The sequence below is a fragment of the Dryobates pubescens genome, chromosome 39, assembly GCF_014839835.1.
Source record: "Dryobates pubescens isolate bDryPub1 chromosome 39, bDryPub1.pri, whole genome shotgun sequence".
Lineage (NCBI taxonomy): Eukaryota > Metazoa > Chordata > Aves > Piciformes > Picidae > Dryobates > Dryobates pubescens.
This window is the reverse complement of record NC_071650.1, coordinates 3,533,784-3,559,365: the sequence shown is the minus strand read 5'-3', so window position 1 is coordinate 3,559,365 and position 25,582 is coordinate 3,533,784. Positions and strand designations below refer to the sequence as shown.

Sequence of the window (25,582 nt, the reverse complement as noted above, 5' to 3'; positions counted from 1 at the left end):
AAGGCCATCCTGTCACACGGCCCCTTGGGACACTGCAGGCTGCTGAGAACATGGAGATTACGATGTTTGGGAGCATCTTCATTGAAGCTTCTCTTGAGAAACACATATCTAAACCCCAATCCCTTCCTGCCTTCTTCCCTTTCATCTTACTCCTCCTTCTCCCACCATGCTTTTAGGTGCCAGTCTTTACTTAAAATCAAAGCAGTCATGGCAGATGGGCTGAGGGGTGATATCTTTCTAAGCCTACAGAAGTTTCTGTTAGGTCTCTCAAGAGCAGAGGGTCAACAGCAGCCTGTACCAAGGAAGATCCTGAAAGCTGCAGATAACCTTGCCAGTCTTACAAATAGGGAGATAGCAGCAGGAAGACAGAAGGTAGTGGAGATGAGAGCTCCCTGTAGTCCTGCTTCCCACAGCTGTGGTTTTGTAGGAAACGTGGTGGCCTAAGGGCTAATGTCACCTGTGGCAAGGGGGCATGTATGACCTGTGAGCCTGAATGAGCTGCAAACAGCTCTTTGGAAGCCTTCCTCTCCTGCTTTAGCAAAGAAACTCATTCTGATTGATTTCAGACGTTTTGTTGGCCTTCCTGAGATATGGACAGCCTTCTCTACTGTTCCTTCTGGCCTTTCCCATCCTCTGAAAACAACGTCACTGGAGCACTTGTGTGGCAGCAACGTAATACACATTGATGTGACTCTAAGAGCAATGCAATGAACACCCAACAGATGGATGCATTGCCCTTACAAGATGATCAAAAGCTAAGGGTGTAGCAATTACTACTTTATTTCATGGGCTTTGCTCTTTCAGAGGTATTTGTTACATATGGTCTGTTATGCTTGTGCTCTGTACCTGCTAACACCTACATCTCCTCTGAGGAACCTGGGTTTGTAACTGCTTTGATTCGGACTGAATCAGCGAGGCGGGGATGATAGAAGTACAGTTATCTTTATTTTTCCCAGAAACCCCTCCCCAAAGCTATGTTCAAAACTGATTAAATTGATTACAGGTTCTATTCAGTTGCGAATTCTACCATGGGGTAACTTTAGTACAATTTAGAGAATTCAGAAAATGGAAAAGTCTAAGCCACGAAATAGCTTCACCCCAGTTATAAAACCAGAGGCAAAGCCAGGACCTCAGAGAAAGCCAATGAGAACGCCAGGTTGTACTCACTGGGACGGAGCAGGGACTTGGAGATGGTCTCTAAGTCCTTCTTCGGTGGCAGGCTCCAGAACTACAGGTTTTATAATCCGATTCGTGGGTAAGGCGGCACAAGTCAAAAGGAAAAGGGACCCGCCAGAATCCGAGTGTCCGCAGACAGGGCTGCCATGAGGGAAGATTCCTGCAGCAGCACTGTCTGAGCAGAACAAGGGAAGCCGCAGGTTTATGACAGGCGGCATCACTCCAGCGGCAGGCAAGGAGCAGGACGCCAGGGTAGGCAGGTCCGGGAACAAGACAGGTCCGAGCGCTGGTTCATCCAATTTCGCCACAAACCCAGAGCGAGAGAAGAGCGAGCCCAAAATGAGAGCGCCAAAACTGAGCAAGCCCCGACCGCTTCGCGGTCACTTTGTTCAGACCGTCCTAGACGATGTGTCCAGCGCGGGGTACGCAGGGCGCGAAGAGCCCAGCCAATCACAGCTCCACGTCCCAGGGCGGGCTTCCCCCGCGGGTCCCGGTGAGGGACCTCCGCCCTGGCGGGAAGAAGGGGTGCCTTTCACCTGCCCCGGCGGGGCGGCAAGGCAATTTCACACTTTGCAAGGCAATTTTGCGCCTTTGTCTTCCCCCGTTCAAACCTTCGCTGATGGAGGTGGGGGAAGGGGGGCTTGGGGCACCCTGTAACAGTAACGTTGTGGGAGTGTAATATACGCAGGATTCACAGAGGGAGAGAACTAATGATCTTCTGTGGTCATCTCGTACATCTGGATTCGGTGAGACCTGCACTGTAAGTCAGGGATGGGAATGGGGATAGGGATGGGGACGGGTTGTAGTCACACAACAGCAATTACCTGAAACCTCAGGATCCTAAACCACTGGGCTAGGTCTTCTCTGTGCTGAGAGGAGTACTGTAGATACTTTCATGTGGCTATCATCTTCCCTGCCTTAGACACGTCTTTTCGAAGGAGATGACCTTTCCCATGTCTCCACCGACTATGGAAAAAACAAGAATTAGACATTACAGTTTGGAGAACAGGTGGCTTCGTTAGTCTTTGTAAGTATGTGAAGGGCAGTGTCAGAGCCAGGCTCTGCTCAGTGATGTCCAGTGACAGGACAAGGGGCAATGGGTGCAAGCTGGAGCATAGAAGGTTCCACGTGAACATATGGAAAAACTTTTTTACTGTGAGTGTGACAGCATGCTGGAACAGGCTGCACAGAGAGGTTGTGGAGTCTCCTTTGAGACGTTCAAAACCCACCTGGACATCTTCCTGTGTGACCTACTCTAGATGATCCTGCTCTGGCAGGGGGCTTGGACTGGATGATCTTTCGAGATCACTTCCAATCCCTAACATTCTGTGATTTCTAGGAGGTGACAGCCAGATTACATAGCTTTCATCCTATGTATCCACCTCACAAGACTGTGGTAAAGGTTAACAATTGGAGTGGATGAGCAGTAGGAAAAAATATTTGTAAGCCTTTCTTTTCTCAGAGAGGTTTCAATATCAACTTCCCTCAACAACACAGCACATTTTCTGAGGGAAACGCTTCAAAACAAGTCCTGTACACGGCTTGCTTGGTGCTGAAGCACAGAGGAGAAGAACCTGAGTCTCTTACAGCTGTTGAGATTTTTTAATTCCCTTCACTGAGGCTGGAATTTCAAACACCCACCATAAGAAAGTTTTATCAGTCAGAATTTGCCTAGAAATCAGCAGAACCTCTTCCTTCCTGGGCCAGTGGTGAAAACTATGTTGGCTGTCTCCTCATTGAAAATAAAAGGAACTAAAAAAAAAGATTTAAAAGGAACTGGATGGTTTTGGATTCTGGTTTGGGGTTTTTGTATGGGATGGGGGAGAGAGGATGGCTCTCTTTAAGTTATTTTTTTTTATATTACTTGTTGCCTGTTTCTGATCCCTCTGCTGATTTTTGGAGTGCACAGGACAGGAAGCACTCTAGCCCTGTGCAGGTGAAAGCTATGAAAGAGAAAAACACTTTTTTAAGTCACTATAGGGAAATTCAACTCCCCTAATTTAGCAGCACCAGCAAGGCTGGACATTGGAAACATACAGCCTCACTCACTGGAAAGCTCCCAAGATCTGCAAGTGCTGAAATGAAAACATGACAAAATGGATCAGTCAACAATTACCATTGAATAAGTCATTGGGCTTTAGAGTTAATCATTGCAGCCATCCATGAATTTTCTCAGGGTATAGAGAAACAGTTAGCTTTGCCTAGGATGTCTTTGGGACAAGATCCATTTGTATAGTGAGAGGCTTCCATGCTTTGCAATAGCCTTGTCATCTGAAGATACACTAGGAGATGAAGGGAATGTTAGGAAGAAGGATATGTTAGGAGAAGAAGGGTCAGTGTTTAAAGTCAAGATGGAGGAAAAAAAAGGGGTGGAGGGAGGGGAAATTGAGAATCTGAATTCTCGTGGTGTCATTGACCAGGAAGTTTGACAGAAGCATCATTACATCAAGGGCTGACTACCACCTTCTAGTCTTAGGTGAAAAAACACACAGTGGGATCTATAATTTTGGAGGTGTGTTCCTGCAGGTCACCTGGCTGATTCCATGGCACTGCTCTGAGCAAAGTAAACCCTGCAAGGATATGGGGAGATCCTCCAGGGAAGAAGCAGTCTACTACTGGTTCATCTGGTGGAGTTTTCCAATTTAGTAAGTTCTGAATTTCTCCCCTTGCTTTTCAGTTTGCATTTGGAAACAGCCTTTCTGCTCATGGTTTGGGTTTTTGAATCTTTTCTCAACTGAAACAAGAGAACAAAGTCCTCTTGGTTTTTGCATTTGTTTTATAATTTGAAGTTGTTATTAATTTTCCTCTTTTCTTTTTTCCTTTTCATGGCTAGATGGAAATAGAAAAAAGGTGAACCAGGGAAAAAAGAAGCATAACATTTTCACAAGGAATATTAATTAAAAATCCATGTTAGAAGTGCTTCTGATGTGGAAAGAAACAATTATTTTGGAGGGTTAATTGTTTACTATTCACAGACCTATTTGTGAAACGTATTCAAAATCAATTTAAAAGACCCATGTAAGGTCTTTTGAGGGTGGTGGAATTTAACATCTTGGAAAGTGTCTGCAGATACTTGCTTTCCTTATTAATTTATTCTCTGTTTCCTTTCTCTGCTTACCCTAATGTGGCAGAACACTCGTGCCCAGACTTTCACAAACCAAGTGTTCCTCAAAAGGAAAGTTATCAAGAAAAATCAAGATGCCTGGCATCTTGAATCAAATTTTGGTGTAAGAGCAAGCTTCAACTCACTGAGCTTAGAGGTGGTGGGTGGGGTAGATGTGGTTGGTCGTTCACTGGTAGCGTAATTACCTGTTTAGGAAACAGTTCCCTAGGAGCTCCATCCATGATGTAGGGAAGCTTGGGTCTATTCATGAGGCTGGAAAACAGAATAGATTCTTATTAAACAGGGATTATTGCCTTATCATGCCCTGTCAGTCTCTTCAAAACCTGCATGCACAGCTGGTTGTTTTCACAGCACATTTTCTGCTAGGCTGTGCTTTGCTGATGGCAAGGCAGCAAACTGAAATCAAGCCCCTCCTAAAATCCCAACATCAGCTGAAGCTCCTGCAGCTGGCTCTGTGAGCAAACATGACAGCACTGATACTTTTAAGACCCTTGCCGATTTGAAAGCCTCAGGTGGCCTTTACTTGTCCCTAGAGAAGCTGTTTGTGTGATCAGATATAGGTTCAGCCAGGTTCTTCAGGGAAGGATGCGCCAGACTGTGTACCCTGCCTCTGACTAGCCCGCGGGCCTGTTGGACAGCTTTCACTGTGGGGACAAGGGACACAGCCACAACCTGTCCTGGTGCAGAGAATGGCTCCTGCCTCTCTAAGGGAGAGGAGAGGAGCACTGAGGAGGTGTGTGTGAACTATGGGGACACTGAGGACACAAGGAGGGTGTCTGTGAGCCACAGGGACGACTGATGACGACACTGAGAATACCGTGGACATCACTGAGGGAACGTGTGTCACCTCGGGGACACGGTGGGAGAGGTGTGTGAGCCATGGGGACGCTGGGAGGGAGTGAGCGGGACAGTGAGGAGACCACGGGGGGGACATGTGTCAGCTCTGTGACACATCAGGGGACGCTGCGGGGACACGCATTCACCACGAGGGCACGGCGGGGCCGTGCGCGGCCCGTGGATACGGGAGAGGCCTGTGCGTAGGGCGCGGGCGGCCCGGCAGGGGCGCGAATGGGACGTGCGACCCCCGACAGCAGCCATGGAGCTCAACCTACACCGGCACTCGGCGCGCTTGGCGGCGGAGCCGGGGTAGGCTCGGGGCAGGGCCGGGGCAGGGCGGGCCGGGCCGGGGCAGGGCGGGCCGGGCCGGGCCCTTCCCCCGGGGCGGGGCGGGGGCGGCGGCGGCGGGCAGGGCTCGCCAGTCGCGCGGCGGGCGCCAGCGGCACGCAGGCGGCTTCGTAGCGGGAAGCGTGCGGCCGCTAGTCGAGGCGGGCAGCATGGAGGCGGCGGATGGGGAGAAGGCGGGCGGCGGCCGCAACGGCCACGCCGAGGGCCCGGCGGCGGAGCGGGGCGGCGGCGGGCGGCTGCGGGGCTGCCGGGGCTTCCTGCGGCGCAACGCGCTGGTGCTGCTGACGGTTTCGGGGGTGGTGGCCGGCGTGGCGCTGGGCGCCGCCGTGCGCGGCGCGGCTCTGGGCCCGGCGCAGGTGACCTATCTGGCCTTTCCCGGGGAGCTGCTGCTGCGGATGCTGCGGATGGTGATCCTGCCGCTGGTGGTGTGCAGCCTGGTGTCGGGAGCCGCCAGCCTGGACACCCGCTCGCTCGGCCGTCTCGGCGGCATCGCCATCGCTTATTTCCTTGGCACCACGTTGCTGGCCTCCGGCCTCGCCGTCGCCCTCGGCTTCATCGTTCGGCCCGGCGCCGGAGCTTCTGCTCTCAACGCCCCTGGCTTGGGGCTTCCCGGCGCCGTGCCCACCAGCAAGGAGACCGTGGACTCCTTCCTCGACCTCGTCAGGTGAGGCCACTCCGCTCCCCCACCCCGTTCGCCTCCTCCTTAGTCCCGCCCTCCTTGCCGCCGCCTAAGGATGATGACAGACCCGGCGATGTTGCACGCTGCAGCTGGCGCCCGGGGGCCATCCCCCTTCCAACTTCCCCCCCTTCTTTTACACCTTCTTCATCTTCTCATCACCCTCCTCCATCTTCTCATCATCTTCCTTCTCCTTCATCGGTCTCTTCTCCCAAGGAACAAGCCATGGGGCAAGAGGAAGCGGCCTTCAGTTGCCCCAGGGGAGGTTTAGGTTGAACAAGAGGAAATTTCCGCTTGAGTGTTGTCAAGCCCGGGAACAGACTGCCCAGGGCAGTGGTGGAGCCTTCATTCCTGAAGGGGTTTAAAAGTCGTGTACGTGTGGTGTTCAGGACCATGGTTTAGTTGTGACCTGGCAGTGCTGCCTGAAGTGGTTGGACTCGGTTTTAAATCTCTCTTCCAACCAAAATCATTCTGTGGTGGTTCTCCTCCTCCTCCTTTTTCTCTTCCTGGCTGCTCCTGAAGCGCTGCTTTCTGCCTTGGAGCCTGCAGCTGAGTCAGGTGTAGGGCTGCCTAGTGCTCTACCTCTCCTCCCTTTATTTGAAATGTTGGCTGGGTGGCTGTGAGGGTGAGTCGAGGCTTGCTGGGAGCTCTGAGTGCCTGGGCCCGTTTTAGGTCCTGCCTGGAGGCAGAGCTGTTCCTGGGTGCTCGATGTGGCCTTGCCTGGCTCCATCCTCTGAACTGCTGCCTGTCTTTACCTGTCTCCTGCAGGCAGGCAGGGCAGCTCTCCCCATTCCTCACGCACCTTTTGCTTTTATTCCCCCCACCCTTCACTCAGTCTCCTCACATGAACACCAGTCTGCCCCTTACAGGGCCAGTCTGTAGGTGCAGGCATGGAAATGCAACCCTGTATTTCCATGGAGGATATACCCTAACCATAGTCTGGCATGAGGACACCCTGTGTGTTCACAAACTTCCCATGCCACGCCTGCATCTTGCAAAGAGAAGACTTGCATTCTGCAAAACTAACTGGAAGCAAAGTTTCCACTTCTAACCAGATCATAGGCTTCTTGGTTTATTCTTCTTCCTCCTTGTAAGCTTGCAGGCTTCACCTTTTCTTTTTTTGTCTCTCAGCCCATAACTTGTTGAGATCTCTCCAGGCCTAAACAGAAGGGGAACACATCCATAGGCCTAGCAAAAATCCAGCCAGCTTTTTGAGTGTCAGACTTCCAACTGCAGTTGATGAATCTGGGTGCATAACCCCAGATGTGAACACCTGGTATGCTTTGTTATCATTGGTCTGGCCCTGTCATGCTTCCACACCTGAGTTATTTTGGGCAGTCACAGGGAGGTGCATCACAGGTGCCTGGGAAGAGTGGTGGAATAAAGGAAAATGAGGACGTGGCAGCTGGGTCTCTTCCAGTGACCATAGTGGAGGGAGTGATAGGAAGATCACATTGGAAGGTGAACAGTTTGGGAGATAGTAGAGGTTGTTACCAAGATGAAACTGAGGAGGTAACCTAGGTACCAGCAAAGTGGCTGGAGAGTCGTGCTTGCCACTTGTCTTGGTAATTAAAAACCTGGGTGAGGGGGGTGGGGTGGGACACGTGACATGTTTGTGCAGTTGTGAGTTCAGTTTTGCACCTGAGAAGCATTTTCACTGTGTCTCAGCAAATGAAGGTGGCAACAAAGATAAGAATAGTTTCTAGGAGGGAAAAAAAATAGCACCAAAACTGCTTTTATGAGTCCACATTAACGTCCTTTTCACTCCCAGGGAGAAATATGTTCCCCTTGGACATAAAAGTAATTGTTCTGTTGACAACCACATACTTTGTATCCTCAGCCCACCTCCTGAGGACCAACAATTAAGGACTTCTCTCAAGGAGCTGCAGTTCCTCACAGGGCATGTTAAGTTATAACACAGCAGTGGGAGTAGGTGGGCTGTCTGAAGGTGACTGGAGGATCTTTCTATAAGGAGAGACTGAGAGACGTGGAGCTCTTTAGCCTGCAGAAGAGCAGACTGAGTGGGGATCTTCTCAATGCTTGTCAGTATCTTCAGGGTTGAGGTCAAGATGATGGGCTGGGCTTGGCTTTTTTCAGTGGTGCCCAGTGAGTGGTAGGACAAGAGGCAGTGGGCACAAACTAGAGTACAGGTTTCACTTAAACATAAGGAAAAACTTCTTTACTCTGAGGGTGGCAGAGCACTGAACCAGGCTGCCCAGAGAGGTTGTGGAGTCTCTTTCTCTTGAGACTTTCAAAACCCATCTGGACATGTTCCTGTCCAACCTGATCTAAGCAAACCTAGTTTAGCAGGAGGGTTAGACTAGGTGATCTTCAGAGGTCTCTTCCAACCTCTACCATGCTGTAATTCTGTGACATGGAGTTGAATGGAAACCTAGATGGGTGAAGTAAAAAAAAGAGTTAGCAGAACCAGGTTCATCGGGAAGGTGACTCTAGCTGTGGCTGTCCTGGGTGCATCCTGGCTGGTGTTTCATTTCTGTGTTGCCATGCAGCAGGGAGTAGGATGTAGCCGAGAAACAGCAAGGATGCTCCAGTGAACTTCAGGCTGTGGGTGACATCAGTGAAGCTGGGAGCAGAAAACTGCTGCTTGCTCTTGTCTGTATTTGCATGTGGGGAGTTTGTCTTCAAAGAGGTTATAAAGTGGTGGGATCGAGTCCTTAACTCCAAAGCAATGCTGATAGTGATGAGACTTTGGTAAAGCACGCAGGTTGCAGAATGGGTTCCTTGTGGGAAATGATAGGCCAGAGGCTTTTTCCCAGTACATGTACTGGGGCTGTGAATTCAGCTTTTTCTTGGAGGAGCTGTTGCAGCCAATGTTATTGGGCAGTCCCATTGTCACAGCAGTGATAGCAAAATCCAGTCCAGAAAAGATAGATTTGGACATGGCCAGCACTGGAACTCCTAATCTTAGTACAAATCCCTGATAGTCCCCAGGCTGGAGTCCCTCTGGTTTTTTATTTGATACATAAAAATATATGGGGACTGTTATTTGAAAGCGTGAGCATTCTGGTTTGAGCATTGATCTTGGTCCCTGCTGTGGTGGAAGGTACCAGCTAATGAGACCTTGACTCCATAGAAGCTGAAACAGTTGGCCTTTTGTGCAGGCAGGTCTCACAACATCCTACTCTTTGCTTTTCCTTTTCTCTCTTTTGGCCATGAAACTTTCTGTTGGACACAAGATTTGGTTTTCCAGTGTGTCTTGATACTGGCTGTGTCAGATAAAAGGCAAAAACAAGGCACAAATGGGTAAAGTCATCCTACAGCACTAAAGCAGATGTAAAACATGGCCCAAGGAAGAAGCAGTGAGGAGGAAAATCACAGCTTGTGAGTCAGTATTACCATGGCATCTGCAGGGATGACATGGGGTGTCCATTCCCAGGATGCAGACCTCTTCTGCTTTTGGGAAGTGCATTGGTTAATGACCAAAGATGTCTCTTTCCATTGTCACAGCAGTGTCTGAGGCAAGCTTGATTCTTGGTTGGGGTTTTCTGTTTCCAGGTCTGAAGCTCCCACACAAACATGCAGACACAGCCTCTGGAAAAAAAAAACCACCACATTTATTTTGGGCTTTGGTAGCAAATGAACGATGACTTGCTGGTAAACCAGAATGCTGTCTCATTTTTCTGTTTTGTCCATTGGCCATTAACCTCCAGGTCTGTTTTTCTGCCTTCTTCTGACTGGAGGTGCTGGAGCAACCTCCTGGTTTCCCTTCTGGAAAGTGCAGGAGGCAAACTGCCTGGCCAGGGTTTAAGCACAATGTCCTCTGCTTCAGGAGATGTTGTAAGAATAGCAAAGCTGTCCTGAGGGTGTCTTTGGGCCCCACAGCAGTGATGCTGATGGCTTATCTCAGCTCAATCATGTAGGCAGTTCTTTGAAGCTCCCCAAAAGATGGGCACGGCTAAGCATAGGGAGAGGCTGCAACTCGGCGTTAGGGCCCAGAAAGAGGTCTTTAGGTGCTTCTGCAAGGCTGATGACTTACAAAGCAATGGCTGTAAGTGGGGTGTGTTCTGAACTCAAAAGTGGGGACCTCAGATTTCCTTAACTCTCTCCTGTATCCAATGAAGAAAGACAGGCTCCTCCAGAGCACCCAGTTCAGGCTCTTGAGCACTCTCTTCACACGGTCTTAGCTGAAGCTGGACCTTGTGAATACCTCCAGCTCTCGTATATCAAATTGGTGACCACTGAGTGCCAGCAGATGATGTGAGAGAGGGAAAAAAACTGCAGAATTTGGGGGTTTGTTCCTTACAGGTTTGTTTGGTGGAGAAGGCCAAGCAAGAGGATGAAGAGCTCTTGCCATCTTGGCTGTGAAGTGGTAGTGAGTGGAGGAAGAGGCTAGATGTGATACATGGTGGGCTGCAGGGCTCAGTGCCGACCTGGGTCGGTGACATTGTGGAGAGCCAGCTTGGCTCACTGTAAGGGGGATCTAAGAAGGGAGAAAGTGGTGAGGAGAGTGATGGCGACAAGGAGATTCCAGCCAGCAGCTAACACAGCCCACCTGTGGGAAAGCAGTTGAAACAGCAGGATCAGGAGTTTTGCAAGAATCTATTGATTTGTTAACACTTTTGATGGGCAATTGTCAGGAGAGTGTGTGTTTTGATAAGGTCAGAGTTTTGGTTTAGCTCTGATTTATATTTGCTGATTCAACCAAAATTAAACAGTTCCACAGGAACCTATTGATCCTGTCAGAATTTCCAGTAGTGGGTGATCCTGGCATTGCATTTCAGTGAGGTCAGTGTTTTGCTGTGATTTTATACAGAAGACTTCAGTAGAGAGGAACATTTCAACAAAGTACTTTACAATGTTTTTTGTGGGGTTTTGTTTTGGTTTGGGTTTTGTTTTTTGTTAGTCTGGAACAGGTTTTCTTTGCCCAGTTATGGGATGAAAACATGTTTTGAAACTGCAGAATTGACTTTGGGAAGGGAATTCTGTCCTTAATCCAGCTCTAGCTGTAACAGTCTGGGAAGGGAAGAAGGTAGTAGCATCATCTGTTTGTTATAGGAAGAGTATGCAGAAGTCTGGGTGCTTGCCCTGAGCAGTAGGGTCAGGGTTTCTCAAGCTGCCAGGCAAGTCTGCAAAAGTAGTTTAAATTGTATTGTTCCACATTGCTCCTGTCTGTGCCAGAGGTTACCAGATGTGTGGCCAAAGGGAGTATCCATAGTGCCATTGGCAAGCCTGCACATTGGCTCTGAGCACCTTTGGAGCCAGAGGGCATGCAGGCATGAGCTTTGGTGTCAGTCCTGTTTTTCTGACTAGGCTGCAGAGCAGATAACCAAGGTGGACTATGGAGTTGGGAGCACTCATGCAGTGATCCTCACTTGGGCACCATTTGTTTTGCTTGCACTTGTTTCTTAAAGCCTTGGTCTTCCCAGTGAGTCACCTAAAAGCAGTGGCCATGAAGGCTTGTCTCTGAAATCCCAAAGTGAAAAGAGAGCAAAACTCAAGTTAGGAGAGGAGGGGGAGGTGCCATCTTTGTGATGATATAAATAGAGTAAGAATTGGCTGTGGGAACAGCTGCAGTCACACCAACAGCACGTCCTCAGGCTAACCAGTGGGTGTCATAGCTGCATGGCTAGCTCTTAAGTCTAGGATAGCCTCAGAAAAGGGAAGTAGTGAATCACAGAATGGTAGGGGTTGGAAGGGACCTCTGGAGGCCATTGAGTCCAAGCCCCTGTGCCAAGGTGGGTCCACCTAAAGAAGGTTACACAGGAACACATCCAGGCAGCTTTTGAATGTCTCCAGAGATGGCGACTCCACCACCTCTCTGGGCAGCCTGCTCCAGTGCTCCATCAGCCTTACACTGAAGATGTTCCTTCTCAAGAAGTTCCATCTAACATATTTTCAAGTTTGTGCTCATTACTCCTTGTCCTGTCACTGGGCACCACTGAAAACAGCCTGGCCCCATCCTCCTGACACCCACCCTGTAAGTATTTATAAGCATTGATGAGATTCCCCCTCAGTCTTCTGTTTTCCAGACGGAAAAGACCCAATCCTGGCATTGTTTTTTGAACCTAGATCCTCTTTTGGTGTATAGGGTCTGCTAACTGTTTTTTGTAGGAACAATTTAGCATCTTGTGAACTCTGGGATACATCTCATTGACTCCCACAGATTTATGTATATTGAGGTTCCTCAATAGAAGACAACTGTATTCAGAAGGCAGATGACAAAAATTGATATTGGGTGCAAATCTTGGGACAGAAGGATAATTGGAGGTACTGGGGCAATCCAAACTGGGCTTTGGCAGGTTGGCACAGATGGCAGTGAGGTTGCTGTTGGTGGACTCCTGCCACTGAAAATGCTTCATTGAAAAAAAAACAGGAGATAACACAGAATACTTCCTCACGAGAATATGTTTTCCAGCAGCAAGTTTTTTGGCCTCAGAAGTGGAACTTTTTGTAAGAAGAAATGCAAGAAGAATGTGTAGTATTGTAGGGCTTTGTTCTACTTGCCTTTTTCCTTTGCATGGTTTTGCTGCCAGAGCAAAGTTGTTTGCAGAGCTCTGGCCGAAGCGCAGAATATATCTGGTTGGAAGAGACCTTTGAGATCATCCAGCCCAAATAGTTTATTAATAACCATCCCTTACATGTGCAGTGAAGGAGTTCCTGTGCCATTCTTACCCTGCTGGTGGAAGGATATGGGGTGGGGAAGAGATGAATTTTCCTGTAATAGCAAAACTAAGAAACATGGGAACTGCATCCTCTTTCAGATCCAGGTTTCTTTAGTCGCCTAGGATTCCTGGTAGTGGATGCTGCTGCTAAACTAAGATTTCTATCACAGCAAAAAAAAGTAGTGAGGCCTTCCTGCAAAATTCAGTTATCTAATAGTATCTCTTTACTTGATGTGAGCAGCTTTTCACTGGAGGAGTGGAAGAAAGCTGCATACATGGGGCTGTGCTTGGGGGGGACAGTATTCAAACAGCAAATATTCAGACACAGAAACTCCTGCCCCTGGTTCTGCTGCTTTTGGGTTCCTATTTTAAGAGGATCTGATGGGGTGCTTTTCTCACACTGTGTGGTGTAGATACGTGGAGGTTTCCTGACTTGGCCCACCTGCTGCTCCAGACTCAGGATCTTTAACAGCTTGTCAGATGGATTTCTCTTGTTTTTTGGAGGAGGTTTGTCTGTGTGACTTGCAGCAGACAGAGAGGCACTTTCCTGCCTGATGCTTGGCAAAGTGAGTAAAAATCTTGGTACCACCTACTGGTGAGGCCACAGCTTGAATGCTGGATTGGGTTCTGGCTGCCAGAGTATAGGAAAGACATTGAGGTCCTGGAGGATATCCAGAGAAGGGCAATGAGGTTGGTGAGGGGTTTGAAGGACATATTGTACGAGAGTGGCTGAGGGAGCTGGGGTTATTTAGCTGGGAGAAGGCTTAGGGGAGATCTTACTGCTCTCTACAGCTACCTGAAAGGAGGTTGTAGTGCGGCTGGTGTTGGTTTCTTCTCCCAAGTAATCAGTGATAGGATGAGAGGATATGGGCTTAAGTTGTGTCAGGGGAGGTTTACATTGAATATTAGGAAAAATTTGTTTACTGAGTGGTCAGACATTGGAACAGGCTGCCCAGGGAGGTGCTGGAGTCGCCACCCCTGGAGGTGTTGAAGCATCTAGATGTGGTGCTCCAGGATATAATTTAGTGGCCATGGTAGTTGGGTTATGGTTTGACTTTGTGATCTTAAAGGTGTTTTCCAACCTTAATGATTCTGTAATTCTGCTTTGACTTGACACCACAAAGATGGTTGGGTCCATGCATGGGTAATCCATCCCTTTCCATGGAGCGAGGTCTTGGCATCAGTGGGGCACTTGAGGGTACATTCAGCACCTGGCAGTGCCATGGCTGGCTCAGCTTGTTCTTGCCATGTACAGCAAGTTCCATCTCTGTATTACCTAGGCTGCCTGGTCCCACACCCTTGTGTTGGGCTCCTTATCACCCAGACTCAGGGTTTTCTCAGTGGTGTGCTTTTGAGATAGCCCTCATCTGCTTGAGAGAGGTGACCGTGTTCTCTGGCACAGGGCTGGCAGCAGCAGGGCTGTAGCCATAAGAACCAGCAGCAACAGTCATGATTATAACCATGGTGGTTTGGAACAGGCTGCCCAGAGAGGTTGTAGAGTCTCCCCTGGAGGCATTCAAAACCATAATGTATAACCATGGTGGTTTAGAATAGGCTGCCCAGAGAGGCTGTGGAGCCTCCGTCTCTGGAGGCATTCAAAACCTGCCTGGACGTGTTCCTGCGTGAGCTTGCTCTAACAGGGGATTGGACTGGATGGTCTTCAGAGGTCCCTTTCAACCCTTACCATTCTGTCACTCTGTGATTATTTGTTTTTCAAACTCTATGTTCACATCTGGTAAGGGCTTTTCGAAGCAGGAAGACATTTGGTCCCTACAGCAAAACCAGCAGGGAGGCCCCCACATTCAATTTGCATACCCAGCTCTTCAGGGTTCCTGTTTGTTAGCTTACCCAAAGAGGAGAGATGTTCATACTTCCTTGTGCAACTCCTCTCCTTGGGCTTGGGGACGTGCAGCAGGGACAGAGCTGGGTCTGGATTTCTCTGGTGGGTGAACTTTGCCTCACCATGCATGATGTGCCAAACCTGCAGGCTCATGCACATAAATCCAAGCAGGTCACCAAACAGCTTTTGGCTCTCCTGGAGCATGTAGCATCCTGACTTGTATTTTTTAGGCACCATTGTGGTGTTCTTGCACAAATCCCTCTTCAGGTGAAAACCTGTGGCCAGACCCACCTGTAATTAAAGCTTAATCTAATTCACATGCTGACTGATGTTAGGTGAGCAGTGAGGGTATTCTGTGCAGAGCTGGTGCCTCTGAGATGAGCCATTTATTTCCTGGTTGCTTTTTATGACCTGATGCTTTTTGTTCTTAAATTCCAGGATTTGAAACAGAGGAACAAAAATATGATTTTACACACTGTTGTACTTGGATGTACATAGAAGTTGGATTGAACAAAACAAAACAGCTCCTTCTGAGCTGAGATCCAAATTTTTCACTTGGTGGATTGTCAGAAACGCTCTTTGCTGTCTTGAGAGTTGACTCCTCCAACCACTGCTCCAGTGATAAAAAGGAGTGACTGCTATATTCCCCCTGTATGCAGCACTGGTGAGGCCACACCTTGAACACAGGGTCCAGCTTTGGGGCTCTTGCTACAAGAAAGATACTGAGATGCTGTAGTGTGTCCAGAGAAGGGCAATGAAGCTGGTGAGGAGCTGGCATCACCCAACCACATGCTTGGAGTTAAGTTAGTGTTTAATTACTGAGGCCCATGTCTGGCATACTGTGTAAATTATGGAGGGCTTGGTTTCTTGGCTGCATTTAAACATTGGAGAACCTTATTATTTAGGCTTTAAGATTGCTTCTTTGGGCTTTACTTCATCAAGATGGTTGATTTTCAGTCTTTATTCATCTCTTCTTCAAAATCCAGTCTCTTTACAATCATCCTGCTATTACAACTTGAAAAGAAATGTCCTTGTTTTCCCACCAGCATGTTTTCTCTTTTTTAATTGAAACTGTACTGATCTGGCCCCTTTGTATATGTGATGTTTTGCTCCTGATAAAGTAGGTTTGCTTTTTTCTTTACATGAGGTTTTTATCCACCAGAGAGTTCCAGCTGTGCAGGAACTGGAGAACAGTAGCTGTTCCATTGATCTTATTTGCCCAGTTCTTAAGCATCTTTGCAGAGTTAGAGCTCACTGTTCCCCTTTCAGACAGCTCTTTTGTTGGATTTTGAGGAGGAAAAGGTTGTGGCTTGGAAGAGTAAGGTAATGGTTAGACTTGCTGATCTTAAAGGTCTTTTGCAACTGAAACAATTCTATGGTTCTGTGACTAAAAATCAGTGGAACATAGGCTCCAGAAGCCAGATTAGTCTTACAGTGACTTGGCTTTTGCAGCTGCCTCCTAGTACTCATAATGCAACAGAGAAAGAGGCTGAGGTAGTTCACACAGCACCACTTGTTTGATAAGGTCCATGAACTTTATTTACACTGCTGTCAAGGCTGTGGGAAAAGTCTGTGTGGCAGGATAACGGAGCTGTGCTCTGGAAAAGACCAAAGTCCTTTACTGTGCTGCATTGTAACCTCCCTCTTGCTTTCAAAGGTTTGACTTTGCTGCTCTGTTTTCTGCTTTCCATGCTATTCATGGAATGATCCCAGCTGAAAAAGCCTGGTTTAAAGTTGTGCTGGCCAGGGTAACTATGGCAAAATCTGGGGGGTGAGGGGAGGGTTGCAGGGCAGTGTGGAGTTGGCTGCAGCTTCCTGGGAGTGGTGCAAGGAGCAGAGGGTGGGGAGCAGCTACCCACATGGTTTCTGACACAGTTGACTGGCTCTGAGTAGGGTATTTTCTTTCTTTACCATAGGAGTTGCCATGCCTCCTTGATGCATTTGGCTGGCAGTGCATTCAGTTTGTACCCCTAGCCTTCCTGCCTTCGCCAGCTAGGGCCCTGTCATGACCCCAGAGATTGCCTTGTATTCCTGTTTTGCCTTCTGACAGTGCAAAAAATAAGCTGCCATTTAGTATGGGAAGCACATTGCTGCTTGCCTGTCATAAGGGGAGAACAGAAGTGTAGCATTAAAAATAGCTATAAAATACATCTTTTTCCTTACATGGTCCAGTTCACCCTCACTTTTCCTATCCTTGTTGTTCCATAGATTCACATATATGCTTTGCATGATATCCTGTCTGCACAAACCTGATGCTGGATTTACATCTCTATCTGAAGACACCACCAAAGTCAGATGCTGCAGCTTTCCCCATGGGATGCCCCTACTTCCATCTGTGCTGTTAAACCACTTGTGGACAGCTCTGGCTCTTGACATTGTTCTGCTTCACCTTGGTATTGAGGGAAGCTGGCCTTGTTGTGTTGAAGGGTTAAGCTCTCCTCTTAAGTGGATTTGCTGATTGGATTTTCCTTCATGTTGATGCTGTGAGCAAAGCATAGACACATGAGTAATGTAAAAATTTTGCCTGACCCTGAAGGCCAAAATCTGTTGCTGCAGCTGGTGTGGCTAAACCAGCTTCTGTAGCCACTGGCTGATGGGTGTGGATAACTGGCATCATATCTGATTGCCTCTGGTGTCCCAAATGGTTAGATGTGGTAGACAAGCAGGGACAAGCCAGCATTCAGCCCTCTGCAGACATAACAAGACGTCTGTTGTGTGGTGCCAGGCTGTCTTCTGTAGCATGTACCTCACAGGTGGCTACATGCATGCCTTTGCAAAAGCAATTCTGGTGCTGAGAGTCACAGAATTATTGAGGCTGGAAAAGACCTCTGGGATCATCAGATCCAGCCTATGACCTAAGACCATGCCATCAGCTAAACCGTGCCACCAAGTGCCACATCCAGTCTTTTCTTAAAGACTTCCAGTGATGGCAACTCCACCACCTTGCAGGGTAGTCCATCCCAGTGCCTCATCAGCCTTTCTGTGAGGAAGTGCTTCCTAATATCCAACCTAAACCTCGCCTGGCACAGCCTCATACCATGCCCTCATGTCCTGTCACTAGTTGCCTGGGAGAAGAGCTCAACCTCCACCTGACTGCAACTTGCTTTTAGGTAATTGTAGAGTGATAAGGTCCCCCCTAAGTCTCCTCCAGGCTGAACACCCCCAGCTGTCTCAGCCTTTCCTCATATGACTTTCCCTCCGACCTCCTCACCAGTCCCATTGCTCTCCTCTGGGCCCTCTCCAGCACCTCAATATCCTTCCTGAATTGTGGGCCCCAGAACTGCACACAGTGCTCAAGGTGAGGCCTCACCAGTGCTGAGTACAGGGGCAGAATTCCATCTCTAGTCCTGCTGGCCACACTGTTCCTGATACAGGCCAAGATGTCATTGGCATCTTGCTGCATTCCTTGTAGAAGCTGTGCAGTAAATCTTTCTTGTCTGTATTTTACAGGAACCTGTTTCCTTCCAACCTCGTGGCTGCAGCTTTCCGAACGGTAAGAGATGCGTGAGCTCTTCTCTGTGCTAGTCTGCTTGTCCCTATCAGGAGCTAGCTGGGAAGCCCTGGGCTACATAGCTTGAACCTGGCATAAGAACAGATGAGGCTAAAGACTTTTACAATAGACTCACAGAATTGTTTTGGTTGGACCTGACCTTTAAGATATCGAGTCCAACCTCAAACCTAAAAACCCCATGGTCATTGACCTGTGTCCCAAAGTGTCATGTCCACATGTTTCTTGAACACTTGCAGGAATGGTGACTTAACCCTTCCATGTTGCAAGCATTGCTTGATGGTTTTATTCAGTGTTTCGCATTGTGTTCCTTGCTGGATTAATTGCTCAGCCTGGCTTCTGTTGCAGCAGAGGACTCTAAGTGTGGTAGGGTACCAGAATATACTGTGGTTTCAACTCATGGAAAGGAGCTGTGGGGCTCCAAGAAGATTTAGATTTAGTGATTATTGCTAATTTTGGGTAGATACTGTTAAGACAGGTGATAAACACCTCTCTATGGCTCCCTGAAAGGAGGTTGGAGTGAGGTGGGTGTTGGTCTCTTCTCCTTAGTAACAAGTGATAGGAGGAGAGGTAATGGCATCAGGATGCACCAGTGGAGGTTTAGGTTGGAGATTAAAAGAACCTTCTTGACTGAGAGAGTTCTCAACCACTGGAATAGTCTCCAACCAAAATGATTCTGAGAATATTGCCACAGGGCATAGTGATTCTTTATGTCACAGGAGCAGAATAATAGTTTTTGCCTTCGTGGTCTTCTGTGGGTTTGCTTTTGTATCAAAACCAAGGTCAAACTCTTCAAATCAAAAGCCATTTTCAGTGTGTATATAATATAGTACAAGTCAATATGCCATTAACAAAAATAGAAGCAGTCCAAAAATACTATAAATTGTCAGGGCTCTGTACATTCAGATGAGATGGAGAAGTTCTCCTTTGCCTCTGCACTGCTGTTGTCAAAGGTAATTGGCAAATACACAAACTTCCCTTTTGTCTGTTTTTGTATCTATAAAAACCAAGCCCAGAGAAGTGCCCTGCTTTTCTGAGGTGTCTAGCTTATTTACCAAAGCGAGCTGTTGCCCTAGATTGGCAATTTTAATGCCAGCCTCAACTTGTGCTGATGCTTTGATCAGCAAACATTGTGACTTTGTCTGTTCTGCTTGTTTTCTCACCTGCAGTACGCAACAGAATATAAGATACTGCTCAGAAACACTACCTCTGGAAATGTCACATTGGAAAAGGTAAGGCCACTTCTTCAGTTTTTACACAGACCTTTGTCAACTGTCATATTTGACTACTTGATATCTTTAATCCTTTCCAGAAGTAAGTGGAAAGAAGCAAGTAATTTTCTTTGCCTGCAGCTGAGGCACATGCTACCCACGTGAGTTACCTACAGCCGCACAAGAAAGCCATGATGGACAGGAGACCTCTGACTGAAACCTTACTCTTCATTAGCAGTTTGGAGAGAATGAGCTTTTCTCCACTGCTCAAGCTTCTTTCTTTAAAAAGCAAAGAGGTTATTTGGGATTTTTTTTTTCATCTTGTTACCATCTTGCAAGCAGTAAGAAGTGATCTGAAGGAGTAAAAATTAGAGACAGAACATTACAAATAAGCTTCTATTGCAATGATGTCAGAAAGAAAATTAGTTTGGAGTTGTAGCTAAGGTTCTGTTTGTAGTTTGGAGGACTTCTAGAGGTGCTCTATGTATCCTGTTGAGTGGCAATTCTGCAGGGGCTGTCAAACATTTGTGTAATTGGAGAGAGCCAGCAGGCTGCAGGTCCAGCAGTGAATACAAGTGTCTTACAGGCAGTGTGCTATGTAACAAAGCCAGCATGTGATGTGTCTCCTCACTCCAGATGAAGCCCCTTGTGCTTTTTTGGGGTTCTGAGATTGGAAATTAATGCTTAGAAATATCTAAAGGACAAGTGCCCAGAGAGGTTGTGTAGCCTGCTTCTCTAGAGACTTTAAGACCCATCTGGATGTGTTCCTGTGTGACCTGCCCTATACAATGCTGCTTTGGTAGGGATGTTGGACTTAATCTCCTTGGGTCCTTTCCAACCCCTACTGTTCTACGAGTCTGTGATGGAGCTAGTCTCTTCTTGGTGTCCAGTGGCAGGACAAGGGGCAATGGACCCAAATTGGAACGCAGGAGGTTCCATGGAAACATAAGGAAAACATTCTTCCCTTTAAGGGTGGCAGAGCACTGGGACAGGCTGCCCAGAGAGGTTGTGGAGTCTCTTCTCTCTGGTGGCATTCCAAAGCCGCCTGGGCATGTTCCTGTGTGATTTACTCTGGGTGATCCTGTTCTAGCAGGACGGTTGGACTAGAGGGTCTTCACAGGTCCCTTCCAGCCCTACCTTGCTGTCATTCTGTGAAATGACTTTTCTATTTCTCAAACTTGTTCTGACTATCTGAGATCAGTATTGGGTGTTGGGCTTTTAATGATTTAAATGCCTGCAGGGCAAGAGACTTTTAATGTTTGTTTGTTGTGGAAGGGCTCAGGTGGGGCTTGCTCACCAGTTTGCAAAACTATTGAGGAAAAAGCAGTTTGTGCTCCCCCAGAGGGACTCTGAAGCATGTCCCTGAGCACAGGAAGTGCTGGCCTCATTGCTTTCTCCTTGCCACACATGATGCACAAGCAGATGATGCAGAACAGTGTTTCTGAACTCAGCTTTGGGCTGAACTTTCACCAGCCCTGCAGGCAGGGTGACAGGTGACTTCGGCACAAGAACTGAGCAGGGGAGAAGTCATCCCTTGCCTTAGAAGCCTGCTGTCCCAGGGTGAGTGGTTTCACTGGGGAAGAGGGCAGCCCTATCTGCCTGGGCTCTGCCTGTGCCTGAAAAATTGCATTAGCCCACCTCTGCAATCACCCCACCTGCTGTGGCTGCGTGGTGATGGCTGCATCCCAACAAAGCACTTTGTCTCCTCACACCAGTGTGTCCTCAGGCAGTACAAGCCCGTGCAACCTCATGCTGGGGAAAGCCAGCTTCAGTATGAAAGGCTGTGGCAATGTGCATTGGACACGTGTGTTTGCTTACAGATTACAGTTACTCTTCATTTAACCAAGGGTGAATGAAAAGTGAATGAGGCTCTTGTTCATCTTCAATGTCAAGTTTGATCAGGGCTTCGTGGTAACCATCAGGGCCAACCCTATCCCCTAGACATAGGCCTGGCTGCAAAGCACTTTTTTAATGTTTGTCCAAAGCCATCACTCTTACTGGAGAGACAAGAATGCAGCTTTTGGCTATTTAAAGTTCTGTTTTCACTTTTTTCTTTTCTTTTCCCACTTACCAGGCTCCTGTTTGATGCAATATCAGGAAAAAAATAATACTCTGAATTTGTCACTGGTGCCTGTTTTTGCCAGTGGTGATGATGTAAAGGTTATTTCTGCTATTACTTTCCAAAGCTTTCAGCTGTTGGAGCAAAATGGAAGCTGAGCATCTTTAATGCCAGAAGACGCCCTGCAGTCTCTAGGGAGAGAGAGGGCCAAATGAAAGAAAACATCATCTCAGTTTTGTGAGCTCAGTTTCAGTACCGGTCTGTCCATATTATTTATGGGTAGATAAGGATTAAGTCTGGAAAGCAAAGCTATGATTTTTGGATACTACTTAGTATAAATATCCTAGTGACAGAAGCTGGGTTCCAGGGAAACAAGATGTTGTTCCTCTCTGTTTTCTGTCGTCAGCAGAATATTTGATTCCACTTCCCAAACCAGTGGTGTAGAGCAGAGCTTTCCATTGATTGTATTTGTTTTCCTCACCACTGGGTAGTTTGTGCTTGGTCTGAATAATGGGGCACGTAGATGTCTGCTCAGTGCTGTCCTGTGTTGTTTCACACACTTCCCTCATGTTTACCTAGCTTTTATGGCTACATCCTCTCTGTTTGTTTGGCAAGGGCAGAGGCTATCTTAGTTCCCCATCTGCAGCACAGGGAGCCTGGTGGGGGACGCTCTGGGTTCCTATTGTGGCAACAGTAAAAGGACACAAACCGGGGACTGCTCTTCTTCCTCACGTCACATGACTACCTTTTCTTTTCAGCCACCTACTACTGGGGGACAGCTCAATGCCAGCAGTTGTTTCCTTGATAAGCATTCTGTTTCAAGAGCTAAAACACAATGGCATCTTCAGAGCGATTCAAGCACCAGCAGAACTCCATGAATCTTCCTACCAGAACACACAATTTCAAGCAAACAATAACGTGTCCCGTCGTTCATCCAGGAACAGAGCTCTCATTAAAGCTGTTTTTGTTTTGTGTCCACAATGCTGCTTGGCTTGGCAGCTCATTTGGGGTGATGCACTCTTCTGTTAGAGTACAAAAAGGCTGTTCAGCATCTGCCAGTTTTAGAGGCTGGGATTGAGAGGATCTTCCGCTGAGAATTTACTGCTGGACCCGTTCTTTATTGTGCTGCAAGGAGGTGAAATTCTCTGAATGCCACAGATTGTGCCTTCAGTTTGTAGTTACTTACTACTCTGTGCAAATGATGCACTTTCTGGTACGTCTGCCCTGATGTGAGATGATGGTAAATGTTGTGTTGAACAAAAAAATTGGTTCAAGAGGGAGGAAGGGAGAGCAAGACCTGAAAGGGTAGGCAGGGTGACAGTGAATAGAGGGAAAGAGCTGAAAGTTTTTGGTGGCTGCACAGAGCTCTTTCTCTGGTCACCAAAAATTTGGGTGTCCCCAGATCACAAGAGCTAGGCTTGAAGGACTAGTAAGTTTGAGTACTTCAAAAATAGCAGCAGCAGTGATTATAGTGCCAGGAGCAAGCCAGCATGCTGGTTTGGTCAGGTTTAGCAGATCAGCATCCCAAGTTCTTCAGTCAATATTCATTCCAAGCTTTTAGCTCAGAGTATATTTTTCTTTCCTAATGTTGAGCTTGTATCTACTCAAACTAGCCAGAAGGCCAAAACTTGTACACAAACCTAAGCTGTTTTAGAAGCCCTTCCAATTAAAACAACAATTTAACATGTTAGGCTTGTACTGCCAAGCCTGGAGGGTTTAAAAAAACCCCAGGTTATCAAAACAATTATATTTTTATGTAGCCACAAGAACACTCATTGAGATTGTTTCATATTGCATTGCCAAACAAGCTCCATCTCTCTGAGAAATAAATGGTGGAGCACCAGCAGAGCAGACTTGTGAGTAGACTGGCTTCTGTCAATGGCTGGATCCTGCTTCTGGCCTCTTACTTTTACCATGCAGCCACCTGATTTCTAAGAAGGGAAATGTGTATTTCTTCTGTTCTTGTTGTATCTCCTGTGGCTGATATGAACAGATAAATGGGCAGGTTTCCACAGTTTGCCTCCTTTGTATGTCCCTTTCCCCACTTCTGCTTCATAACGTTGTTCTCTGATTTTCACCTTGGTAAATACTGCATTAGAACAGAGCTGGCAGCTTGAGAGCAGATTCCAGTTGGAAGCGTCAGTGTTTGGAAGAGGCAGAGATGTAGTGCTGGGGGCCATGGTTTAGCACCAGACTTGGTAGAGTTGGATTGTAGTTGGATTCAATCTTTTAAAGGTCTTTTCCAACCCAAATGTTCAATGGCTCTATGAATTAAGAGCATGCTTGGGGCCAAAATGCTGCAGGACTCCTGCAGGTATGATTAATTTAGGTGGTAGAATTATCATAGTGTCAACAGTGAATGATGCTTGCTGGAATAAGCAGAGCTAGGAAGTTGGTGCCAGTAATAGCCATCATTTACACCTGTGGTCTCTCCCACATCCATCTTTCCCCACAGGGAACCAGGGAGGAATATTTCAGTCTTTCAAGCACATGTGATTGGTACTTGTGCTGTTCGTGTCTGCAGTGAAGCTTGTTCTGAGTAAACTGGGGAGGCTTCCTGTGCAGGTCGCAGGTATGGTACTGGAAGGCAAGAGGGGAGGTAGTGTCAGGCCCCTTCCTTCTCCAGTGGATTCACACCAACTCATAACTAGGGAAGCTTGTGTCTGGACTCTGTTGAGATCCTGTTTGATCCCCTTCCACAAAATCGATTCTGCTCTTTGCTTTCAGATTGATCGGGCAGCAATAAAAGGAGGTGACCCTTTTGTTGGGTTTTGTGCCAGTCTGGTGTCTCACAAGCCTTTTTTTGCCTCTACAGGTCCCTGTGGGTACTGAGATTGAAGGGATGAATATCCTGGGACTGGTGCTGTTTGCTCTGGTTTTAGGAGTGGCTCTGAAAAAGCTTGGCCAGGAAGGGGAAGATCTGATCCGCTTCTTTAACTCATTCAATGAGGCAACTATGGTCTTGGTTTCCTGGATTATGTGGTAAGTGTGTGACTGCAGATGCACAGTATTGATGCTTAGTTCATGAATCTCACCATTTAGCCATCTTTCCATCTTTTTCCTGCCAGATCCCCTCATCAAGGAAAAGTGGATGTCTTAGTGTCACGTGGTGGGGTCTTTTCTTCTTGTTGCTGCCCTGTAATTAGGCAGTCATGCATAGCTTAAGATAGGAGTCTGGAGCACTTCAGAGGGTCACTTCAAAATCCTCTCCAGGACTTGTTTTTGATTAATTAGTGGAAAGGCTTTCTGTGTCAAAGCAGCATAAGCCCATGGCTAGCTGCCATCATGTGACCAAGTGAGGAGTCCGGTCATGGGAAGGTCAGGGATGCTTGTGCTAGGACTGCATTTAGATGTCCTGTGTAACTAAGATTATGCTTGTAGATGAATGCCTTGATTTACTAACCACTTGGCCAAAGGGTTACTTAAAATCATATCAGTTGGAAAAAACCTGTAAGATTTTCAAATTCAACCATTATCTAACTCTATTAAGTCTGGTGCTATGCCCCTCAGCACCACATCTCTACCTCTTTGAAACATCTCCAGAGATGAGGATTCCATCACCTCTTTGGGGAGCCCATTCTAGTCTTTGAGAACCCTTTCAGTCAAGAAGCTGCTTCTAATATTCAACCTCAGCCTCTCAGGCACAACTTGAAGCCCTTTTCTGTCACTGGTTACTAGGGAGAAGAGACCAAACCCTACCTGGCTCCAGCCTCCTTTCAGAGAATTGTAGAGAGCAAGAAGTTTGAGAGAGAGCAGAGCCTGTTGAGTGCATGCATGCAGTGCCCCATCTGTCCACTTGCATCACTGATGGAGAACCTATGTCCCTTTGTGCAGGAGGGAGGAACTGTGCCCAGGGCTCTGCTGTCCATCCTACTGAAAGAGTATTGTTGAGTGTTTTGTCATTGTTATCAGCAGAGCCTGAATTATGCAGTGGGGTTTTAAATCTCTGTTCCTCTTCTAGGTGTCTGTTTCTTAGGTGAAGCAGGAACTAAGGAGCAGGGCCATCAGCTGTTTCTTGTTTGTGCTTGCTGCTTCAGAGATGCTGCTTTCTTCCATTTCACATCTCTCAGAGTATTTCCTAAGGCTGATTGTCTCCTGCCTATTAATGGGCAAATGTATTTTTTCACTTCCTTCCTTGGAGTCCAGACATGTTTATGGGACGAATGTTGCTCTGATTGAT

General features: G+C 47.5%; 1 protein-coding gene across 1 annotated transcript in view; it reads left to right on the top strand.

Annotated features, from left to right (window-relative positions):
* Positions 1–5,578: 5,578 nt before the first annotated feature.
* The window catches only part of SLC1A4 (solute carrier family 1 member 4), a 29,423-nt gene continuing 9,419 nt past the window's right edge, over positions 5,579–25,582 (top strand). The window contains exons 1-4 of the mRNA XM_009901287.2: positions 5,579–6,149; positions 18,075–18,117; positions 19,302–19,364; positions 24,218–24,384. Of these exons, the coding sequence (XP_009899589.2) occupies positions 5,635–6,149; positions 18,075–18,117; positions 19,302–19,364; positions 24,218–24,384 (788 nt within the window). The 5' untranslated portion in view covers positions 5,579–5,634. The remainder of the gene's footprint in view (positions 6,150–18,074; positions 18,118–19,301; positions 19,365–24,217; positions 24,385–25,582) is intronic.